General features: G+C 40.8%; 1 protein-coding gene across 1 annotated transcript in view; it reads right to left on the bottom strand.

Annotated features, from left to right (window-relative positions):
* Positions 1-24,047, bottom strand: part of LOC110979652 (gamma-aminobutyric acid type B receptor subunit 2-like) — a 51,167-nt gene that overhangs the window by 11,250 nt on the left and 15,870 nt on the right. Inside the window, exons 2-9 of the mRNA XM_022235658.2 lie at positions 9,629-9,766; positions 6,970-7,140; positions 6,266-6,367; positions 5,705-5,770; positions 4,158-4,355; positions 3,526-3,680; positions 1,670-1,766; positions 917-977 (exon numbers count right to left, since the gene is read on the bottom strand). Coding sequence (XP_022091350.2) covers positions 917-977; positions 1,670-1,766; positions 3,526-3,680; positions 4,158-4,355; positions 5,705-5,770; positions 6,266-6,367; positions 6,970-7,140; positions 9,629-9,766 — 988 coding nt within the window. The remainder of the gene's footprint in view (positions 1-916; positions 978-1,669; positions 1,767-3,525; positions 3,681-4,157; positions 4,356-5,704; positions 5,771-6,265; positions 6,368-6,969; positions 7,141-9,628; positions 9,767-24,047) is intronic.

Genomic DNA, 24,047 nt, shown 5'->3' with positions numbered 1-24,047 from the left:
TTTCATAAAATAAGGCTACATGAGAGCGTGTGCTTATTCGTCACGCGATATGGTGTCTCTGCCGATGTTGACTATCAGTCGGCCTAGGCTGGCTATAACGAGCCGGTATCGGAGGAAGCCCACAGATGCAGGCGCAATAGAGGAAGCCAGATAGTAGCCACCTTACGTTTCGAAAGCAACGAAGACATTCATAACAAATTATTCCAATATCAAATGACCTCCTAGCCTTTGACCTAACAATTTCCCACAATACTAGGCGAATGAGAGTGTCGCTTGGTTTGACTAACATGTGTTTTGTGGTTACCAGTGTCTTCAAATGCAGTATATAAACGGATGCTTATCGCATGCACCCACAGTAGAGTATATAGCGAGCGGGGTGCAGGTTGGAGGAACCCAACGGGATGAGGAATTGATAAGAGCAAACTTGGGGAGCCTACAGCAATTTTTGCGAAGTCGGGACGGCAGGCAGATTTACAGACGCAAAATTAGGACTGCGAACATCCCCCAAACTGGGATGGCAAAAATGGACACGGGTGATAGGTCACAGAAAATTGATTATAGCCTACACATATTGATCGGTTATAACCAAAAAAAATGAACGGCCTGGCCCCCTGAAAAAGTTCCTCGATCCGCCCGTCTTTTCATGGCTTAGTAATTCGTGTCATTTTAACCGAAACGGGTAAAATGTTCCACTTTGTGACTAGCTACAAGCTTGACCGTACACGGTTAGCCCGTGAACTATCAATAAATGGGTCCTAAATGTACGGGGCAACACTCACCAAATTCCCCCCCCCCCCAGCAAAAACGAATAGAAAAGGTGAACTGACATGTCACTGGTGCGGGGCGTCAATGATTCCCATTGTCTTCAGTTAAAACATATACTGGAAGTACAGTTTGTTTTAAAGGCAAGCCTCACCTTGTAACTGCTCAATCTGCGTTATACCAACTCGATCTCCCTCCTTGAATCCCACTGGACCCTGTACAATAAACAAGGTTCTCCTGTGTTAAAAGTATATTACGTTCTTTTCCCTCACTTATATTTTTTACAAGCTTCATGGTAACATGCAGGTGAGTCCGTTCTTGCGGAACCTCTACCATTGTCATGTGTATTAGATCAGAGTCGACTGATCATCTGAGTAACTGTTCTCGCGTAATGAATTTCAGCTGACTAGAGATAAACCATCCAACACATCCATGACACGGGCATGGTTGAATATGGCGCATCGAAAATGTCTGTTTTGTGAGAGTTCAGGTGTTTGCATACAGAAAGAGAACTACGGACGCTTGGACCAAAAGCTGGATAAGGTGCCTCCTGAGAGTGGACAGAACATAGCCTACTGTCCGAAACCGTGAGTGAAGTAGAGTCCATCAGTTTTCTTCAGATGGCGTTACTGTTTGCCTCCGTCACACTGCTATGTCCACCTTGCAAACCTTAAAAACGTAGTGTATGATACTTGGATCGGGTCGGTTAGGGTTTGGTTGGGTTATGTTTGGGTGAGAAATCATTTGGGTTCGGTTAGGTTTCATGGATGGAATTCTATTTGGGCTTGAGTTTAGCATCAGTTGCTTGCAGGCTGCCCTCTTTTGATATGACATGGGAGGCATCGTGGATAACTTGGCCGTACTTGAAAACATGAACTTATTATTTCGCACTATTGAAAGTACTTACGGAAACACCAGTAAATTCTGTCTCGTTAAGGAGTTTAAAGAACAATTCTGCCATTTCACGATCGTCATAGGTGAAGTCTTCCAGGCGTCTGCCATACCTCAAAATGAGATAATTCGATTTAAATAATCGTCATCAAAAGTTCTGGTAAAATGGGTGACATTGTAACAAAACCAGGTTTTCAAAACATTCATAGAAATTGCCAGTCAACTCAGGCGAGAAAATAACGGGCATGTCGCATGACGTCCCTATTGTCACCGTCCTTGAACTTAAACATCAGATAAATGGAGCAATTATACAACTTCTTTCGTGGAGGCAATCTTCTCGCACAGAACACTATTATACTTGCACGAGACCATTTTGCATTTAACGTCAAGGTAATGGATTTGGTGTCACTAAACTCACATAATAAAATTTAAAAGGTTCCACAATGCAGTAAAGCGGGTCATCTTCGATTGAAGGCACTCTTGTTAAAAAAAAGATGAAAAGGTATTTGAAGGATAGTTTTTAACTTTTCCATCCGGGACGCATTAGTCTTCAATGCAGCTTATGACTTCGAACCATTACATTCACGGAAAGAAGTTTGGGACGTTTGACTTTTTGCCTTCATGAATCAATTCAGGAAGGTATTTGTATACGTGATGATTCATTTTTTTTAGAGGTTTTTAGAGTCTTATGGCCAAACTAATTTGACCTTCAAATTGCCCTTTTCAGGTCTACGTGCATTACAAGTTATTGTTTTCGTACCGGTACCGGAATTCTGCATTGCTCTTTTCACGTCTACGAGCATCGTATAAGTCTGTTGTACTGTAACGTATCAGTCTTCACACTGGAATTCAATTCAGTAGCTGAACCTCATCGATCATTATTGTAAACGTGATAATGTTCTGCATACTACGGCTTATTCTTAATAAATACCGTCCTGATTAAATAAAAGGCGCAACTAATTCAAGAGGATTGATTGTAATAGATTAAATTTTTATTTTTAAGGCCTATTTGACATTTTTGTGTGTTGAGAAGAAGTGTATTCACATTAAATGCAGCGTTGATCAAGCTGTGCTTATATATATATATAAAATATAAAGTTGAGGTAACAATGGAATATTGGTTAGAGAGAATTAGTTGTTTTAAGATTCCCGTGTCTCAATCGAATTCCCAAAGGAATGGCTTCATTAGCGGTGTTACAAGCAATTAGCACCCTTTCATTAGCGGTGTTACAAGCAATTAGCACCCTTTCATTTGCGGTGTTACAAGCAATTAGCACCCTTTCATTAGCGGTGTTACAAGCAATTAGTACCCTTTCATTAGCGGTGTTACAAGCAATTAGCACCCTTTCATTAGCGGTGTTACAAGCAATTAGTACCCTTTCATTAGCGGTGTTACAAGCAATTAGCACCCTTTCATTAGCGGTGTTACAAGCAATTAGTACCCTTTCATTAGCGGTGTTACAAGCAATTAGCACCCTTTCATTAGCGGTGTTACAAGCAATTAGTACCCTTACTGACAAAGATGGATAGCAACGCCGTAATGCCCTGCACACTGGTGAATTCAGTAGATGCAGCTCATTCCTTAGAATTCTCCGCAAACATTACGAACATTTGTTCTAGTTTTGTTCACTGTAGTTTTGATCAGGAAAGTAAAACTTGGAAATGATTTTTTAAAACAGTGTGATGGCTGTGGTTTTTCACTTCCAGTGTGTTTCCTTGGCAGGATTTTGGAAGACATTATAGGGTTCTTCCTCTCCTAGCTGTAAAGAGTTTGATGCCGGACTATTTATCACGTATCTCCCCTATGTACTTAAACAATTTTTATCACCTTCTGTAAAATGCCTAGCCTTTTAGTGGCCAATTCAAAAATACCTTTCCGACTTGAGAACTTCCACAGACTTGTTCAAAGCGAGAGCGATGGCCCAGACAGCGTCGTAGCCGTAAGGAGAAAGGCTGTTCCAAGTGTACCCGCGATTCTCCGGCCATTCCATGCGATCGCGAAGCAATGACTGGTACTCAGCCGGTGTCTAATTAAACAGAGAAGGTTGGAGCATGCATGACTGACGCAAGCTACCTCGTTTGTATCACAAGTCAGACCTAATTGGTACGTTTCGGCCCCCATCCTGGACAGTGGACAACGGTGGGTTTTAATCAGGGAGGTCAGCCTCGGAATAAATGGCTTGGATGGGGATATAAATCACATAGGAATTTCGTATCTGCTTTGGAGGACAGCAAACAAACTCAAGACCCGACTTTGTTCGTGTTTTGCAGCTTTAATGACAGGAATTTTTGTCCAACAATTTCCTAATGACAGTAATCAATAGCCATGTGGGTAAATCAGTCATACTGCTATCGCAACCATGACAACTGCAGCGAATAGCAAGGTGTCGGTGACTGTTAATTTTTATATTGTAACGCAGAATACTTTGAGCTCCTGACACATCTATAGCAGCGGTTTTTCATAAAAAGACGTGGAAAAAGAGTCACATGGCTAAGTAACTTACTATACCAGCAATGGTCGGCTCTGTCGACGTGCTCAGCTGCAGACTCTCCGTGGAGAAGTACTGCACGCCCTCTACGGCAAGTTTCATCTCTAGGGCAGAGCATTTAATGTTCGGATCCTTGTCCATCCACCAATTCTCGCGGTACCAACCGATGATCATCCACACATGGTCAGCTCCTGTCATACCGTGCCGGTAGGCCTGAGTACATCAGGAAGATAGAAACTCAAAGCCACACAAATAGACCGATTCATAGTAAGCCCCGCCAATGATGTTTTGAACTGTCAAAGTATACTGCCGCATTATCATTTCAATATCCACCAGTGTTCAAACACGCACTATATTCTACTTCTACGTGCGTAGGCTATAGGCCAATCACGGAACAGTAAGGCAGCGGTAGCAACGAGTATTTTAAAGTGTAAATTCAGAAGCTCTGATAATAGGCATCTAGAAACAAACCAAACTTGTCAAAATATTAAAGTTTCCTTCCCGTCATGGTTGGCGATGGTAATATCCATCCAACTGTGAAGGACATAGCCCAGTATTGATGCAAATAATACTGCATACACAAATCGAAAGTCAGCTGATTAGTCAGCTTCCAAATGCAGCCTCCATTATCCCTGTTATTACCAAATCTTACTGTTGTATTTCCACTGGCTTTCCAGGTCAAACAACACCACTGATATACCAGCAGAAATATGCGTAGGCCTACTTAACACATTGCACAAAGTACAGTTATTATTACAGCGAATCTTCAGATCTGATTAACGCTAAAAAAATTAGGCATTGAAAAGTTCATTGAACTTTCCTCTGCCCACGTCACAATAGGGATTTTGCTAACCTGCTAAACTGTGGCTGGTCAAGGGTACAAACCAAGCCCAGTACAATTTACAGAATTTAAAAATTATGTAAATAGGCCTATCAAAACACTCGATAATGAATACATCTACAAAATGCTTACAGAAAATGTCTCCCACGACACTGTTAATATTTTTTAATATGCATCTTGAGACAAACAATAAAGCTCCAGCAAAGCTTGGCTGCTCATGCAAAAAAATGGCGGTCGATGATAATGTAAACAAAGGAAAAGTCTACACTGCATCCATTTGACATGGGATTTACCAGTCTGGCAAGGCACATTGAAGAAAGAAGTGGGATTTTTTCAGTCTCTCCCAGGGGGCCGGGTTTATATCTGTCATGTGCCATCTCTAAAAATTGTGTTCCCCTCATAAATCCAGGTATTGTCGCTGCATTATACATGCATGTTTTGCATATTCGGAAAGGCATTGCGTCAGGATCATCAAACACGCGGGTCATCCATTTTTCTTCAACATTAATCACGAGCATAATTATCGTTCGCAAGGGGAAGGGTTTGAAATGTTCACTTTTCAAAATATTTTTTAAAAATGCACCCAATACTGGGCAAAAGAGATCATCTTTTTTCCCCTTTTCAGCTTTCTGGGGGAAGTAGTCCAGAGAAATAGTGTGCTCCACGCACCCGTGAAAATTAAGGCAAAATAGATTGCCAAAAAGACAAAGAGGCAGCTTACCTCACAGAAAACCCGTCTGGCCTTGTCTTCATACATGTTCCCGATAATGATCTTAGCATCCTGGTTCTGAGATCAAACAATCCACAAAGAACTATTAGGCTCTTTTAACCAGTCAAGCGACACTGGTTATATCAAAACAATTCTTGGCGTTTCGCTAAGGAAGGCCGATCATTATAGTGCTATTGGTTGTCTTTGTTCTCTTCCAAGAAAGCACAGTCTTCCCCCATCATAGGAAATCCTCCAGCCTAAGTTCCAATGCCTCATTAAGTAGAAATTTCTATTCAGTGCGGGAAATATTCACATATTTCGTGTCCATTAAAACGTGTGTACATTGAACAAGGACACGTAGAGCCTACTCATTTAATTACTTGCAGGGTATATGAGTACATTTTGGACAACACCTATCCTACTTTGATGACTGATGGAAAGCCTATCTATAAATGCAAAATTAAATGAAACAATGTTTCTTGTTGTTTCAGATTCTTCTAAATATACAACAGCATGTATTGGAAATTGCCTGTACAATTCTGTTAACACTCATACACAAGCAAAGCTTGTTACCTTCAAATTCTCAATCTGGTTTTGGGGATCTTCAGAGAAACTCTCGGACGAGATGATGGTGATGTTTGCCTCTTTCAACAATGTCAACAAGTTGTCAATAGCCTTTTAAAACAAGGACAAAATAATTCACGCTTCGGCTGAGATGCAAAGGACTGAACTTTAACTTTCGATTGACCTTTTGAATTTCCAAACCTCAATTTCAGCAACTAGGGCCCAATCTACGTACAAGGCCTTGTTGATATTGATTTCTGCATGCCTGTTATTTCCACTTTTTGCCCCGATGATCTCTTTTGTGAGTAACTTACGACGAAAATCAATCACTTGTTTCCAAGAACCGCGAGTAACATCCAATAACATGTTTATTCATGTTTCATTTCATAGTGTTTGCGAAGGCAATCATAATTGTATTTTCTCAGTTCAAAGATACCCTAAAGGCTCAACACTAATGAATCTTCCATATCCAAAATGTCTGCATTTTTACTCATTGTAAAACTTGACGGAGCTTTCCCTCGGCTGCACCGCGTTTAAGCTTGGTTTGGGCCGGATTGAACTAGTAAGGTTCGGATTGCTTGTGTTGCGGCTAACAGGTTTTTTCACCCGGGTTGATTCACTGTAGCTGAATTGGTTAGCTGTGGGAAGAATTGATTAAATTTGGTTTGATTGGATTTGAGTTGGGGAAGAGACTGGAATTGGTTGATTCTCACCAGGGAAAAGAGTTCGTGGTTCTCGTGGATTGTGGCCACCCGTTTCCATCCGTACTCTCGCATCAGACGTATTCTCGCGGGATTATACATGGCATCCGGCATGTACGTCCGATAGAAGAAGGGGAACTTCTTGCGGTTGGACAACGCAGATGAGGCGGCCGCATACGACATCTGTATAAAGGTGTCATTGAGTTACACATGTTAATAACGCAAACTTTTTTTCAGGTAGGTTGGGCCAAGGTTTTCTTAGCGGAAGCTTAATTAAAAGGCCACTTTGCTGATCAAACCGGTGATGGATCCCAATGTTTATTGATCAGTGCGTGCCCAAGGCATGCCACGCTTGAATGGTCTAGAGCAATTGCTCCCTGAAACACTTTGAGGTCCACGTCCTTTTTCTGCTCCCTGGGAACTAGAACAAATTTAAAGACTTTGAACCAACTCAAGAGAAGGGGTTTCACCTCCCTGCATCCAATACACCAGCTGATATTTCAACTCATTGTCATTTTAGGTATTTGTGGACGGATTAGACGTCAGAGAGAAATTGCCCGAGCAACTGATCATACTGGACCGGTGCTACTGATTTTTCCTTTGCTTGAGCCGTAAGATTCGCAGGCAAAAACCACCACAATTATCATACTCTGTGATGATAAAACGTGGGAATACTAAAAAAAGTTTAAATTCATATTTTAACGATAGGAGAATCAATATTTTGACTTTTGCACTTTTATTGAGGTATACAGCTTCCGTTTCAGTCAGTGCGAATTCAATTTAATGTATAACATGATTACAGGAAAATATAAAATGATAAACAATCGATGTCAAACATAATAACGCCGGTTGTCGAAGAAAACAAATCCACCCCCCCCCCAAGATGTGCAAGTTAATTTCGTCTTAAATCAATCTAGAACACATAAGTCATGCAGGCCTTGCGCTGTGAATTTTCCCAGCTTCTTCAGTGAGGCATTGATTTTTCGGACGCTTTACTCGACTCAAGGGAAAAATTCCAAGCAGGAAAGACAAGACGACCCCCTGCAGGTTGTTTTCTTCCTTGCAGATTTTGAAGTAAAATAAGGAAACAGGTGAAAAGCCTGCATGGTGTGCAGAAATCCCGTCGTAACGACACTATACATCTGCCAAAGCTCTTGCCACGGTCGTGGAGAAGCGAAAAGCGCATCACTCGCGTCGGACCGGGGGGGAGGGGAGTGGACGGGTTAGAGAATTTTCTGTTGGTATTTTATACATTTCACTTCTTAACATCCAAATGCTATTTAAGGGGCTAAAACATATGTAGTGGAAACCTATAGAAGAGGATAAAACAAGAAAAAGCTACGTATTTGTCAGCGTTTTTATGTTTGAGGGTCTGTTTAACAAGTCGCGAGAAGATATCTGACTTGCGAGACGTTGTCGTCAGTCGGAAACCATGACGGATTGATGCGGTATAGATACGACGACGCTATGCATATCATACAGTTGCAACATAATGTGCACAAAATCAAACTCATTTCACGCGCAAATCAAAGGGACAGTGGATTTAGGACTTTGTTTGAAAAACATCGTACAGGAAAACGTTAAAATGCGGTCTAAGGGAAGTTACGCTTAAAAAATATCAACTGTCTGAAGCCAAGGATTTAGCCATTTGCATTCTATTTTTAAAATGATCAAGAAACCATCAAAGGAGTCAAAGTTTTCAAGTGCGTCCCCCCTTTGAATTATACTCTGGACAGCGCTATGTTTCTCATGTTTATGCCTATGCTCACAAGAAATGATTGGCAATTATGTGAGTGACGATAAGGCTTTCTAAAAGACAAAATCCTTATGTTTCTTTACCGGGCTCCCAACACGGACATTTTATATCATAATTATCTGGGAGTTACTCATGACTTGTGAGTCACGTGTGGCATGTGGATTAACGTGCAGTGTTCACTAAAGACTTGGTGGCGATATCCTTGTGTTTTTGAGGTGTTTGGAATACATGCTTATTCTCCAAGTCTGAGAGTCAGGCCAAGTAAACAAATTTCTCGTCTCTCTCCACTTCCATTCCTTTTCAGTTCAGCTTTTACAAACGAAATTTCGCTGTAAACAGAATACGTACCACTGTGTGTCGGTTCAAGACCTGCTCCACTCTATTCCTTTGTTTATCTCTCCAATGAATGAATAAGTATTATGCCCGTTCTTCTGGTTTATATTAAACGATTTGTCCAATTTGAAACCCGTTATGATCAGAATATAGTGCCGTTCGGCGAGAGTGTCAGATACAAAGGAGTATGAAAAATCGCAGGAATTCAACCCCATCTAAGAAAATTGGTCATCTTGGTTGAAAGGACCTCTCGATCTTTTCTCAAGAAAGGACGAGAAACCGTTTTTATTAGAAGTGGCCTTAAACAACGAAATTGGTTAGTGGCTGTGCCTCAACTAATACATTTGTATTTTCGTGTCTCCGGTATCCAATCCTTACGATTAAATGTCAGAGATGAATCTCGGCAAGTGACATTAATATAAACCAATACATTTTGCAAGACAAGTTCCGCATTTAATTTTACGCCGTGCGTTCCATGCCAACTACTGCCAGAGGTTTCACACAGGCCAAGATCTCTTCCGTTTCCTTCCCCCAACATTCCCTTTACTCACTTTGGAACATTATTGTCAACTGACAACTCACCGTGACTAGATTCCAGTAGTAGGCCGTCTCGGCCACGGCTTGAGTGGCGGTTGAGCACGCTGGGCCCAGGATCATGATCTTCTGCGGCTCGCGATAAAGCTGATCAAAAAACACACGGGTGCCCAAGCCGGCCTCGCACTGCCGTAGAAAAGGTAACAAGAACAGAAATCCAGCCTGTCAATTTAATAAGCGTTAATTTACTCACTTATGCGGGTTGTTGTTATTCAGGACTTTTAACCTTTTAAAGTATATACTGCTTTATCCTTATCCAGACAAAATTTAAACAAAAATTTTGAGTGCCCAAAAAACAATACGCGCAGCCTTATTCAAAAAAGGTTGACGATTCGAGTCGTTTTTCTGTCAATGAAACATTCCTGAGACGTCAGTTTAGGTCAAATACGCCGGAGAAAATTGTGACTCATTTTTGATAAGTACCGAGTTCGTCTTGGTAAACCTTTAAATGGAAAGGCTTCACAGAAGCACAAGGCAGACATAAGCTTTCAGCATGCAGGGTGGACTCAGTGCCGTTTAAGGATAGTAGCGACGTAAGTGTCTCAAATGTTGGAACCAAATGGCGGATTATGTGTCAGCTGCGTACTGTACTACACACGTAATGCGCCGCCATTTTGGTTCCAAAATCTGAAGTTGGCGCTACTCTCTCTCTCTTTCTGTACAGCTTAGGGTGGACTGGGTCCCTAACTCCCTCTACGCCTCTGGATTTTCTGGCATTACTGTGCAGGTTTTACTAATACGACAGTAGGCATATCGTGCGTATATACTAGACACAAAATATACGACATCGGTTTGAGAGGAAGAATGATAATATAGTCACAGACATAATGTAAGGCTTATATTTGACACATTTTTTTATTGTGTAACTACAATCTCGTTTGAAAAACAAACTTTTGTTTTCTGCTTTCAAAGGTGCTTCTTTTTATGTCAATGCCAACAAACTTTGTTTAAAAATCTGAGTCGACTTCTGATTCTAAGCTAGCTTTTGAACACTCGTCAATATAAAGGTTAGGTGTACGGAAGAGACACAGGCCGTATCTCTATCCCTTCTTATTTAAGATGGAACTAGTTGAAGCTGCAACCCAGAGTGCTAAAAAGAGCAAATCAGCACAATGACCTGAGGAAGACACAACGATATGTTCATTTTTAGCAGAGGGGAGCCGCAGGAATATGGTTATCAAAAGCAGAATACGACGCCAGGTGGAAAGAAAACAATGGAATCATAAGTTACCCGGACAGGAACCGAACCTATACCAAGACACAGCCTCAAGGAAGGCAAGGACAGTACCACTGAAGCCAACCCAATGCCCTAATAGGGTTGATAGTGCTTTTCCTGTTCATTTCAAATCTTTTAACAGTCACCTCTGCCCTTGCCCAATGTTGTAATTTACAGTTTCCTCTCTGTTCGTTCATTTCGTTTCACAAGGCTGTTTCCACAAGCGTACATGTACATTCATGCAACCAAACGTTACACCTATTTTCCGTTATTTTTCCGCCCTTATTTACCGCTTCAAGAGAACTGAACTTCCAAACGGAAGCTTGGAGGATACATCGAATCTATCTCGTACCGAGGCGTAAGAAGGGAACATCACTGACGTGAGCGTACAAAACCACAGGCAACAAACAGGCTCTTGGTGAAAGATTAAAACCACAGAAATTAATGGCATCAATAAAATATGATCTGTGTCCCGTTAGATAAATGGCTTTTTTGAAACGAAGCGAAACAAATACGCGGTGAGGAACTACACAGAAAGCGAAAAGCTTACTACAGCGTTTGCTCTGTTGTAAATGGGTATCGGGGAATTCTAGGGGAAAGAGCGTGAAGTGCCATTTATTTTTCTGAATTATTTAAGCATTAAAAATTGATGTACATGGAAGTCGGTGCAGGGCGCATCGTCAGATAACCACCTCGCATGGCTTGTTAAGATGCGACTCCATACCACAAACTGCGCGAGACATGCACGGTTAATCAACAACTTGGTGTAAGTTTTAGTTTGAAGGTGAAGTCCGCCATTTGTCATTTGTACATTATGTTCCTTTGAGGCAACAAAATAAACCTGTTCACTAAGAAATTCCTAATTATGCACGCATGGCCTTGGCGGCAAGGGCCATTGAAATGTACAGTGGTACGATTTTGATCATTTTCTCTCATGTTTTCTGGCATTGTTCAAATTTTTCTCAGAAAATCCCATTAAAACTTTTTTTTCTATTAGTTCAGTGGGATTTTAGTACTCCGTAAAAGCACTTTACAATTGTGATTTATTCCTGTGTGCACGGGATTAAACGGGAAAAATCCCGCTGAGATGAGAAACTTTTATTTTATCAGGATTTCATCAAGCGTCATCATTCAACTTTCATGTCAGGGAACCAGCTACGTTTTGAGTTGCGCTTGACTTCAGCGTCTTGAACACGTTCTTTCGCGTACACTTCTCATGGCAGTTTTCCAAAAGACGCATCGTACCAATGGGCTTCTTTCATTGTTTTCTCCAATGAAAATGAAAGCTTGCCAGAAAGAATAACTTCACTGACAGTCCCTTAACCATCTTTAAACCGTGAGGGTGCACTTTTAAACAGCAATATCGTCTGTTACCTTTTGGATGACTGCAGCAAGAGATTGTTTACCTTTAAACTTCGCAATTACTCAAGTTAGACAGCTGCGGCCCGATCAAATTATGTTTCACTAGTCGAGGATTACCGGTGTGGGGGAGTGTTATTCGCTGCGTCCGCATGCAGCGTATTACAGTCACTTGCAATTTCCTCGCCGCGTGATTACCCGACAAAATTGACCAAGCGGCCGCCGTGGTTGTGGTCGACCTTGGCGGATGCGATGCACACTCAACCAGTAATGAATCCTTCATTAGGTGGCTAAATTAATCAAGATGTGGTCTTGCAGAAATGAGAACTAGATGGTTTTACCTTTGAAATTCACAGGGTGGCATTGTCTACCCCCTCCTGGCTGTCGATTCATGTCCTCAAAATGTTTAGGGCAAATAAATGCAAAAGGTCCTGACAGTGTGTGGGCCTAGTCATGCAACCTAAGAAACGCCGTGCCGTGCGATTTGGCACTCTTTCGGCAAACAATGAATCTGAATGTGAACATTGAATTTCTTCAACGTTATCTGATTTTCATATTCGGAAAAGTGTAAGGACCCGGACAGGGGCGTAGCAACCGGGTGTGTGGATGAGTTTGTTTCTGCATTCATTTGGGGACCCTGAACAATAGAGGACAATAAGGTCCCCGATTGACAGAGGGTCCCCGATTGGCAACTGTGTACAAAACATATGGGTAGTCTTCTAAAAAAGTACAAACAAAAGAGGAACAATAGGGGGTCCCCAGTTGCAGGCAAATACACACTTATACGTGTGTGTAGGGGGGGGTGCGATACCCACAACAATTAATTCCAGTCTCCAAATAGATCTTCGGTCGGCAATTGGTACATAAAAGAGATACGTTGGCCGTCGGCATGTAGTGTACCACGGATTTCCATTTTCCACGCGGACGCAGGTGGAAACAACTCAATATACATGTACGTCCCCTCCGTACTTTGTGAATTTTACACGACACGTGGTTGGAGAACAAGTTACAATTCGGAGATTGACTCTGGCATACACCCCCCCCCCAAAAAAAAGGTCTTCACAACGCCCCTGGACCCAGGTTTCATTCGGAACAGAAATTACTAAATTTGCTTTGACGAGAAACAAATGAAACCAATGTGAAATATGATAAACATGCTGTGAAAAGAGTAGAATTACAGAAAAGAATTGAAATTAAAATAAAACACAAATATAAAAGAAAATACATGTACTCGAGTGATAAAAAGTACTAACCAAAATTTTTAAAAATGTAAAACTATTGAAAACAAAAAATAACACGAAACCATCGCAGTATTATGAAAGGAATATTACGGTTATCTTAATACAGGTAGAATCAATTAGCAACAGGATGAATTTCAATAAAAACGACAAAAAATGCCGGGAAACTTAAGGTAAAAGGTATATTTAGATAAGATCACAGAAAGTAAGAACAACATGACTTTTCAGCAAGAAAGTGCACTAAGTAAGAGCAAATGTTGCAAAAATCTAAAGGCTTGACCAGTCTCCAGGATGTGAGTAACTTGTTTCATCCTGGAGTCACGACAGACACTGAAAAGTAAGCTTGGTAGCACTGGTCTGGGAGGGAACATTGGGAAAAGTCTGTGACCCAAAAATTCAATCTGATTTAGAACGTATGGTGGTATGATGGGGCGGAATTTCAAAACGTGCTTTTAACTTAAACCTCACAGACTCCACGACATTCTAAAAGAAATGTACGGGAGAGAGACCGACATCTTCCGATGAAGATTTATAAATGATATAGTTCCCTGAAAGACAAATAGAAGTTCGAAGTTTGTTCGAAGATATTCCATCTAGCCCCGTTGCAGTAGACGGGTTCACTTTCTGTGCCTGTTCCTTGATGAAATGGGGTGTCGAAATGGCGTCGTCCTTGTCATTCTTTTTCCAAAGTTTAGCCAAATCATTAGCTTGGTCACGTAGCTGTCTTGTAATGCATTTTGCAGCTAGCAGGTAATTGGTACTGCCTGGATTGTTTTCTGTGTGCGTGTACCTTGAGTTATGTGGTCACATTCAAGCTATAGCATATCTGTTCATTTATTCATGATGTCACATTGTTCCTGGTTTGGCATATCTGGTTGTTTATTCATGATCTCACATTGTTCCTCGTCTGCCTCAACTGTCTGGGAGACCATTACCTACTGCAACCATTGTAACACCACGGCAGCAACGGCAATAATTTTATTCATCTAAAACATGTCTGCTGAAAAACGAGGCAACTGTATTTTTTTATTTTAGTATTCGAGGCCCTTGGAGAACTTTAAAATTAGCATTATTCTACCTGCTGAAGAGTACCATAATCACTTATGCTTTGGCACTATCACTAATGACGTTGATGTACTTGGAGCGACATGTCATTAATAGGTCAATGCAAGTACTAGAACTACAAGTGACTCTACTTCAACGGGTTAAATAGTTAACTGCAGCTCACGGAGAAAGCCGTCACATCTTCTACGATCTGTGTTACCGAATACAAATTCTATCAATTTATGATTAACAAGTATGCACTGACTAATGACAGCATTTAAATTTTAAAGGATGCTTGGGCTGTGTACTGGTGAGTTGCGCAGCCACCAGAACATTTTGCTCACTCTTCTCCAAATTCATGTTTAAAGTAGGAGATTTGGCGTCACGAGTTACTCGACTCTTGACACAATGAGATATGTCCTTTGAGATGTAACAAGTGGCACCAAAATGATAATCGGCACCTCGTTGATCAAATTGAATCAATGAGTAGTTATCACTGTTAATTTCTCTGTTGGTAATGCCATTATGAAGCCATGTGTTACTTATACAGGAGTTTGTGTTAAGCCAGGGGAAAAAAGGGAAATGATAAATTTTACAGTTGAGGCTCATGTGTATAACTTTGAACTTGTAAAGGGAGATCAGTTTCAAACAGAAAATAATTTGGCCATTTGGGTGAATATAGCATTATTTTTTGGTAGGCCTATGCCAATTGTTTCGATCGAGTTATCAGTATTTATGATATCTGCCTCTTGCACATAATTCTCATTTGGTATGAGTACCATTTCTCTCCCCGGGATGGTAGGAAGGGAGGCGGCCTATGACAGGACGGGGCAGATTCTGGATCGAATATCCAGTGGTGTTGTGATCGTCCCCCAGGCTTTCCGCCGTTTCTATTCACGTTGGAAAAATCCCAGCACTTAGCTTGCGCAACTACGTAGGGACACACTTTATTCTGTCCGCCCAGTGGCACCAGCTGCTTCAGCGTGGGTTGGTATTGGAGAATCGGCTGTTATCGTTGCCGCGAAGACTATTACCAGATTGGGTCGTCAAAGAAATCCAACTCGTCCGGTTGGAGGCAACGAATGTGTGTTTAACCGATGGCAAACGATGCTAAACCTCGAAAAGCCGAGACCTCCAAAACATGGGTCCATCCGGGGGAGGAAATCGGATTAAGTTTTTGCTTTCAGGTTGTTCTAACGTTGGCAATGATTTTCAATTCTATAGAGGAATCAGTAATACCAGCGGTCACGATGGCAGGATATTTTGTTCATCATCCTTTTCATAGTCGGTCCAAAGTGACGAAATGGAGGGTCGACACGCTTGGATTCAAGTTCTATTAAAATATCAGCAGACTTGGCATCAAAGAACGACTAGGCCGTGATTCTTTTAATTGGCTCAACATATCACTTCTATAATGTTTTCAGAGCACATGTTCAGAGGATTGTTTCTTAAGTTGCACTGTATCTTATTATATCCACCGATGTAGCAGTATGAGAATTGGAAGTGGCGGACTTTGCCGTGGGAATTATAGTTAAAATCCTAGAAGTATTTATGAGTGACCTCCTCGGGTATATCTGATTCATCCAGATCATTAAGTTGATGAGAAAGCTCGTTGAAATGATTTGACAGTTCGACGTGCACTCCGAGTTGATTACTGAATTGAGAGAAAAACTGTCGGTTAGACGGCTGTAGCTGTCCATAACGGCTGTACCGTGATGCTGGGTTCGCAGTAACAGCCGCAATGTCAGTGTCGCCTATACTTTTATCAAGACGGTTGCTATGTGACAACAGTGGTAGCAGGTTTAGTATTCGCTAGTTTCATAGTTACCTTAGTGCTGTTGGTTTACTTTTTCTTTGCCATATGAGACTTCAGATTATCGGGTAACCGAGACCTGATGGCACGTGTTTCATGTTTCATTTCGTCAACGGACGACCTCAAGTGCCTCATTATATGTAACCTCTAATGTACCACCGCCGTTGAATGGATCTTGGTCTGCCGTGGTAGAAAGCCTTATTATCATCGTGACATTAATTCGATTGCTTGTGGTTTGGGCAGATTCCATGACTGAGGTACCCATTTCGGTTTTAAAGACGAAAAGCACGATCTTATAAGGAAATTATAATTCAATTATGTAATCAGCGATGGCCTGCACTTGGATCAAACTCATGAGGTCTGTAGAGCCTTGTGTCGAATTGTCATTGCCCATTTTAGTTTCTGTACCTGTTTTGGCTTGGAAGATGAAAACAGCCTTTTCGTTATGCCATGAAGTTTATCAAAGCTCAGTTTGTCGGCCATTCACAGCTCCAGACCGGAATAGATCATGTCTACACTCTCTACTAACTTTCTCCTTTTCATAATAAATCAATGGAGGATGGTCTAATTCGTTTGAAATTTTTCAAAATTCAGTTTTAAGCCCATCCATAACGCCACATCGCAAACAGGATACTGGCCCCCGAGTTTCCGGCGTGAGCACGATGCAATTTGGGGTGCGTCAGATGAAAATAAAAAAAATGAGCATCCTCAGCTCTGAAGTGAAACCACCCTTCCGTCACAAGTCAACAACTAAGCCGTTAGCCCACCGTCTGATTGCGATGCGTTTGGGTCTCGAAACTGATCAGTTAATAAAGTTACTTTTTAATCTCAGCTAGATTTTTACCGGAAACAGCCCTGTCCAAGCCTTGGTATTTTGGGCTATACAACATTCCCATGTTTATATTCAAGTTCGTGGTGACTGACCGCTTCATCCAGTGGCCTGCCAATTTTGATTTGAAAAAAAAAAGAGATTTTAATTTAAATTCACATATTCATTTTTATTTCAAATTCAAGCAATGTGATTTAACTTTCCAGTCAACTTAAAGAATTGCATAATATTCGGAGACAAAAAACTAATCGATCGAAAGTGGAGAGCTTACCAGCAGCGTTTATGTTCAGACGCGTACCTTTCGGTGAAAGCGGTTCATATAATTCGTTTTAATTCACATGTTTCTGGTAATGGCTTCATTCGTTCATGTCTTTGTTCGCCACTTTGTGGTTACATTGAATTATAGTTATAATTGTTGAACCACCGCGATTGACTGCTCCTTGCTGAGTGTTTGTAATTTTATTCATTCCATTCGCAGTCAATAATTAAATTTAACATTTCAAACTAAAGAAGCCCACATGCTTCCACGAGACGCACACATTGATATTGAAAGGATTCCCAGCACAAAGCTGCTAAAAAATTACTCGATAGGAGGGGTTGCATTATGAAGTTAACACCCCAACGGGAAAATCCACCAAGCGCGTGTCTCTCCAACAAAACTAACTTATTCTACTTAGAAAGAACGCCCAGTTTTAAGGGAGGCTTCCAACACATACTGTAAGTATTCTAGGAATGATGCTGTTTAAAACATAGTGTTCCGTTCCTCCCTGGAGTCACGAGACATGAGATTTACCCAGCAGATAATGTAGGAAGTGTTTGGCTAGTGATGTTCATACGCGTTCGTAAAGGCACAAAACAAGAATAATAGATTGCCTGTGAGTTAAACATTAAACTCTGACCTGCCTGATCTTCAGTTTAATACTATTTCATCGTCATCTACATTCCCAAAGCTAATCCCACATGGACCAATTAACGAAACAGAAAATTCTTTAACACAAGACCTACTGGAAATCCCATAATATGGAGGGCAGTTCCTCGTCACTGCTGTTCTTCCAATATCATTGAAATTATCAGTTTCACATTCTTTCCAGTTGGGACACGATTCCACTGTTCAACAGTTATGTAAACTTAGAAAAATTTACCAGATTCGACCAAATTGGCAAGTGTCGGTCAATTTAGGCCCACTCACACTTTTGGGCAAATTATCCCCAAACGTTGATCAAAATGTAACCGAAAACTGCTGCAATTTTGCACAGCAAAATGCTGCGTAACATTTTGTACCTGCACCCTTTGAAAACCATAACACAGGATAATTCCACAGTGTTACTGAAGCGGGTGGACTACCTGACCGATGGAGAAAGTATAGGAAGGTTTTTGCCAACATTTCATTCCTTAAATTTATTCGCCTGAAGTTCAACTTTTAAACTTATCTCCTGGTAACACATTGCCATGTGAGTACATCGTCAGTAAACTTCCATAGACGTCCGAGTACTCTCTTATCATGGAGCAACCTCAATGGATTGTTTAAACATTAATCGAAAGTCATGATCACCTTCTCTCTTTTCGTTTTGTAATGTCAACAATGAATCAATACCTGCTGGTATCATCCACATTCGCGTTGCCTATCTACTGTTCAAATGAATCCACCACTACACATCTAAACCCGCATATTTTGACAGAAACACACGATCATTTTAGTAAACATTTTCGAAAATGGCGCACATCACTTGAGTTCTAATACAACACGTACGATAAATTCAACTGTAATTAACCTGTGATTGAACGTAATTATCTTTCTGTTGTCAAAAACCCTAGATCTATGAATTTGATATTACATTATCAGAAAATGGGTTTTTTTTATATCTACCTTCCGAAAACTGCGTTGTTAACCACCGCGGTGGTGGACAGCAAGGTCCAAAGTTTGAGCATTTTCAGGATGAGATAAACTGAAATTTAAAAGAACTCCGTTGTAGCCCCTTCATTGGCCATCAGAAAGGACATAACGGAAAGATTCCAAACATCTTTGCGGGCTAAGAATGGCATACCAAAATTGTTTTATATTTCATAGTCTATAAAAAATCAATAGAAGATTGAGATAAACGTTCACTTTTAATGATCACGATGAAACACTGTAGAAAGTTATTTACAACAAAATGTCAACGTTTCTCTTCCCCACGGGCAAGCAGGCAGTGCCAGCCTTGCGACATTGGACGTTCGACAAATGCAAGTTTTCTGCTCAGTTTTGGTCAAGTGTTTGATAGGTGTGGGTACACTGTCTTCCTAGTACAAGTTTACAAAGGTCCCATGTGGGGGATATTTTGTTACAGTAACCAGTGGCACGTGCCCCCCACAAATTGCCAGTGCCTCCCACATACCCCCCCCCTTCAAAAACGGATGGATATTGAACAAGGCTTACAAAAGTTTGCCTCCAACAAAAGCACACCACTGCAAGCTGGTGCCCCCCATAACATGTTGGTCCCCACCCCCTTGTGCCCCCCACTAGTAAAATCCTAGCTACGCCACTGACATTCACACGCTTTACTGTGCGGGTTTTACATAACACGATAAACTTTGCTCGACTGTTTGCATTTGCGCCCGTGGAATGATGTTTCTCTCCCTGAGACGGATTTATGGAGGATCAGCCTTGTAAGCTTCTTTCGGTAAATGTCATGTGTACACTAAAAACGCATTCGAGACGTGCCAGGTCTTCGGGGCAAGGTCTCAGCGTTGCTCTGTGAACACAACCATTTCTTCAGAGCTCATGACTTCTCATTCAAATAATATATACTGCTGTAAAGCAATGGTTTTTACTTCATCAAGGCCCGTAAAATCTGTTTATAAAAATTCAACCTCGAACAATGGTTTTGTTGTTACAAATTGCTTCTCAAACACGTACTCCCCGAGGCAAACATCCACAGTAAGAAGATGTATGACGCACTCTCTTCAAATGCACAAAAAGAGCAAAATATTAAACAGTTGACAACAACGCTCAACATTATAATTCCTTTGTGCTGAAAATGGATGACAAAGCAGGTGTATGCTAGGGCACCCTGTGACCATGAACCCACACTTGTGTTCCAATCTTTCTAACGGTTAGGCCTACCCAGTATCATTATCCTAGATAATTCAAACTCATTTGACCAAAAACCTAAGTCGGTTATTCGCTGTTTAAAATCTATAAGCGACCATGATATCATAAGAAGCGTACATGAACATGTAATAGGGGGTTGTTCAAGGGGTGGTTGGGTTTACATGAGCTTGCTTATAACTAACAATCGCCTCAAGGTGACGCATATCAATATATAGGCAATGAGTACTTCTATCGGCTCGCTTAAACTGCACATACAACGAATCCTACGAAATTAAAAATCAATCTTATACAATGTTTGTTTTCAAGAGAATTTTGGATATCGCTCTAAACTCCCATGCCCAGCAAACTCCACTCTGCTCAAAATTTTCCAACAAATCATATAGCAGCAGCCCCGTCATCGGAGCAGTGCAAAGAAAGGTTACTTATCAAGATGTTGAAAATTTAATACGCATTCCACTGGATTTCAAACTTCTTCCTCCACAGAGTGCTTCTAACGCCGTTCTTACGATCAGGTACATTTGTAATAGGACTTTAAGTTGACTCAAGACCAAAAGTTAGTAAATCCTTACATACAAATTATGTTTAACTAATTCAAAAATGTAATTATGCAAAGATAAAAAATGTTTTAACCAAGAGAAGATTTGTCTAGTAGCCAATGTCTACTCATTTACTCCATAATGTGAGTCATGAATGGGTCATGAATTTTACAACACCGATTGCTGGCCTGCGAAATTAGATATGATCTCACAATTAGGCCTATGGTCAACGGGAGTGATTGGTAAAAACACTTGACTGTGATTGGCTGACACTCTAGGCTGTAGTGGGTCAAAAATCGTAACTGTGATTGGACGAATAATTCTGAATATGAATAATTAGTCCTAGAATCCAGAGGCGTAGACATGGGAGGCCTGGGGGCACGTACCCCCCACAAGAAAAAGAGATAAAAGCATACTTTGCAAGTGGGTATTGAACAAAGCTGGCAAAAGCTTGCCCCCAAAAACTACACTTCTGAAAGCTTGTGCCCCCATAAGATGCTGGTGCCCCACACAGACATATAAACGCATAGACCGCCAGGTCCTATTCAAAACTACAGGGATCTTTCGTGATCTGCGCAGCGCCCGACTAAAATCAAAACTGGCAAATTCACCCCTCGGTGTAGGGAATTTATGCACAGTTGAAGAATTCCAGGAATAAACTTTTATGAAGCCATTTTTTAATTGTAAAAACTCCTCTATTTACTTAATCTGGCCCATAGGGATTCAAAACAATGCAGTTGCAACAGCTGAAAAGAAGACACAGTACCGAAGAGCAAAAAAGGTTAACGTATTTAGAAGCACATGTAAACAAATACAGGCAATATAAGTGCATTGCGCGTAATGCGCACTGAACGCACTGCCATCCATCGCCTCGCCCACTGATTGCATATCCAGTTCGTAAGTGACTTCGTCACAAAGGCGGACGCACCACGATTTGCAGGCTCCCATTGGACGATCGCTGAAGTTGTGCGTTAACTTCCGGTTCCATGGTTCCATGTAAATGGCGATCAACGCATGTAACTCTATGTGCAGTGCACGTGCAGTGGGCGTGGTTTAAACTGAAGTGACGTCACACTTACGAACCGGATACTTTTCAAAATCACGGTTATACGCGTGAGACTGTCGGTCAATGCGTTTAAATGTCTGTGCTTACATCCAGGCGCTAGCGCGTGATTTACGCAGTGGGCATTATCACTTCTCAGCGGGCATTATCAAATCAAACACTGTCGACAAGTCAAGTCGCATGTTGCTGCGTAGGAAGACTGTCTGAGGTATTTATGAATGTCTAATGGTCATGCTCCTAAAAACTAAAAAGAAAATTTGGGTTGATCGCGTACTGAAGATCCCAAATCAATTATGAGGATGGACAGTTTACTTTTAGTCCAGAAAGTGCATGTAAAGTGAAAATAGATCGAAAATGATTTGAAGCCAACACAGTGTATCAACAAAATTTGAAAATGACGTACAGGAACCAATAATAAAACATGAAATTAAACATATAAGCCAACGGCCTGTTTAAAAGAAACCGTTTTTCGTTCTTAATTTTGACAATATATGACAGCAAATGCAACATCAAATGTAGCATTACTTCAAAAGGTCGTTGATTTCGTTGTTTGTCCGGTCTTTTTTTTTTTTTTCCTTTTTTTGGATGTATCAGTATCCAAAATCAAATGGGCGTCTCGTTCCATTTGCTGGAAGCGTTGAAAGACGGTCTGTCAAGAACTTCATTAAATCAACTGGCAAACCGTTCCAACTTGCTTCTATTTAAATGTGTTCTGTGGCATGCGTTTTTTATTCGTATTTGAATGTATAACAGTTGGCTTCCCGGAAAATTAAAATAGAAAGGGCTTGCCAATAAAAACATTAGAAACAAACTTGGTTTTCTTGTTAAAACAATCACCCTGCTTTTGTTCCCGGCAGCGTTTGTTAAATTCCATTTAAAATGGTCAGAATAATAATAAAGAGAAGTATACTTGAGAGTAGATTTTCATCTTTTCCTTTTTACTAAACCGCCTAACTATCTCCTGTGAATTAAACCTGAATAATGTTCTCGAAAAAAACCGGCTCAATTTCGTTCAAAACTCCGGCTGAGCCAATGGTAGATTTCAAGTTTGTACTATAATGTACACTTCTCCCCTTGAAAAGCAGCAATCGAAACATCAATAAACAGCTTCTCTTTAAGTTGTCATTGAAACTGATCATAATACACGTAGATACTTGCAGGTTTACGTCAAACAACTTTCATTCAAGTTGGATGGATGGTGTGAGATCCGTGATTCGAAGGGGGTGTTAATCCTTTTCAGCAAACAGCTCCTTTTCATTCTCGTCCAGGTGAAATTGAGCCTGAATTTAAAATTAATTCTTAATACTCGAGGTTTTTCCTGATCGAACTCTCGTTGTTAACTTTACAATGCACACATCAGTGCTTCAATGTATTTCATTTCAATTACGTCAATAAATTTTGTCACCCTTTGGCTAGGAACCTTTTCTTTGCATCGTGCTGCTTGCGCTCGGTGGCTCTCATTATCTTACGGCGATCCTTCTCAATTCGATTAGCTAACTCATTAAGCCGTGCAGGCAGTGTGTGGTATCCTTGTTGGCCTTGACAGTTCACTTGAGGTACGATAGGGTCTACTGTGGTATTTATATACGGCAGAAACGGAAACCGCCCGGGAGAAAAACAAAACGTATTTTCTTCAATGGCATCAATTTTAGAATTACTTTCAATCGACTCAAGTTATGAAACACAAAAGTAAAACACGTTCACCTTTGTCAACAAGCATTGGCAGCGACCCCGGGTTGGAACTAGGTGTAGGAAAGGTATGAAAATGCCCCCCCCCAAAAAAAAACAAATTAATTCGACCTTTTTGACACTATTGAGCAAACCTTTTGTTAAGCAAATCAAATTTTCTCAAATTGTTATCAGAATAGACAAAACGAGAAATTGAAGGGTCGAAATATCAAACAGCATGGTAAAAGTTGGCCAGAAGAAGAACCTCCAATGAACTTATTTTATGCCCTCGTGTAAAGCATTTTTATTTATTCAAAAACGATTTTTTTTTTTTTACAAGTGGATTAATCTTAGGTTTACGAAAACAACTTGCTTTATAAGCTTACACTTTGGTGAAAAGCAATTAAATAAAACAACATATTATGAATATCCCCCATGTCTGAACATGCACGCGCTCTGTCTGGCACTTGATGCAAGGATGGACAACATGCGTTGTACAATAGGAGACAGTTTGCCATTTTCTAGCGACATCCACAGTGCACTGTGTTTA

The sequence above is a fragment of the Acanthaster planci genome, linkage group LG01, assembly GCF_054643075.1.
Source record: "Acanthaster planci isolate LZ-2023a linkage group LG01, COTS_SCS, whole genome shotgun sequence".
NCBI lineage: Eukaryota > Metazoa > Echinodermata > Asteroidea > Valvatida > Acanthasteridae > Acanthaster > Acanthaster planci.
This window is presented reverse-complemented; position numbering and strand designations above follow the sequence as displayed.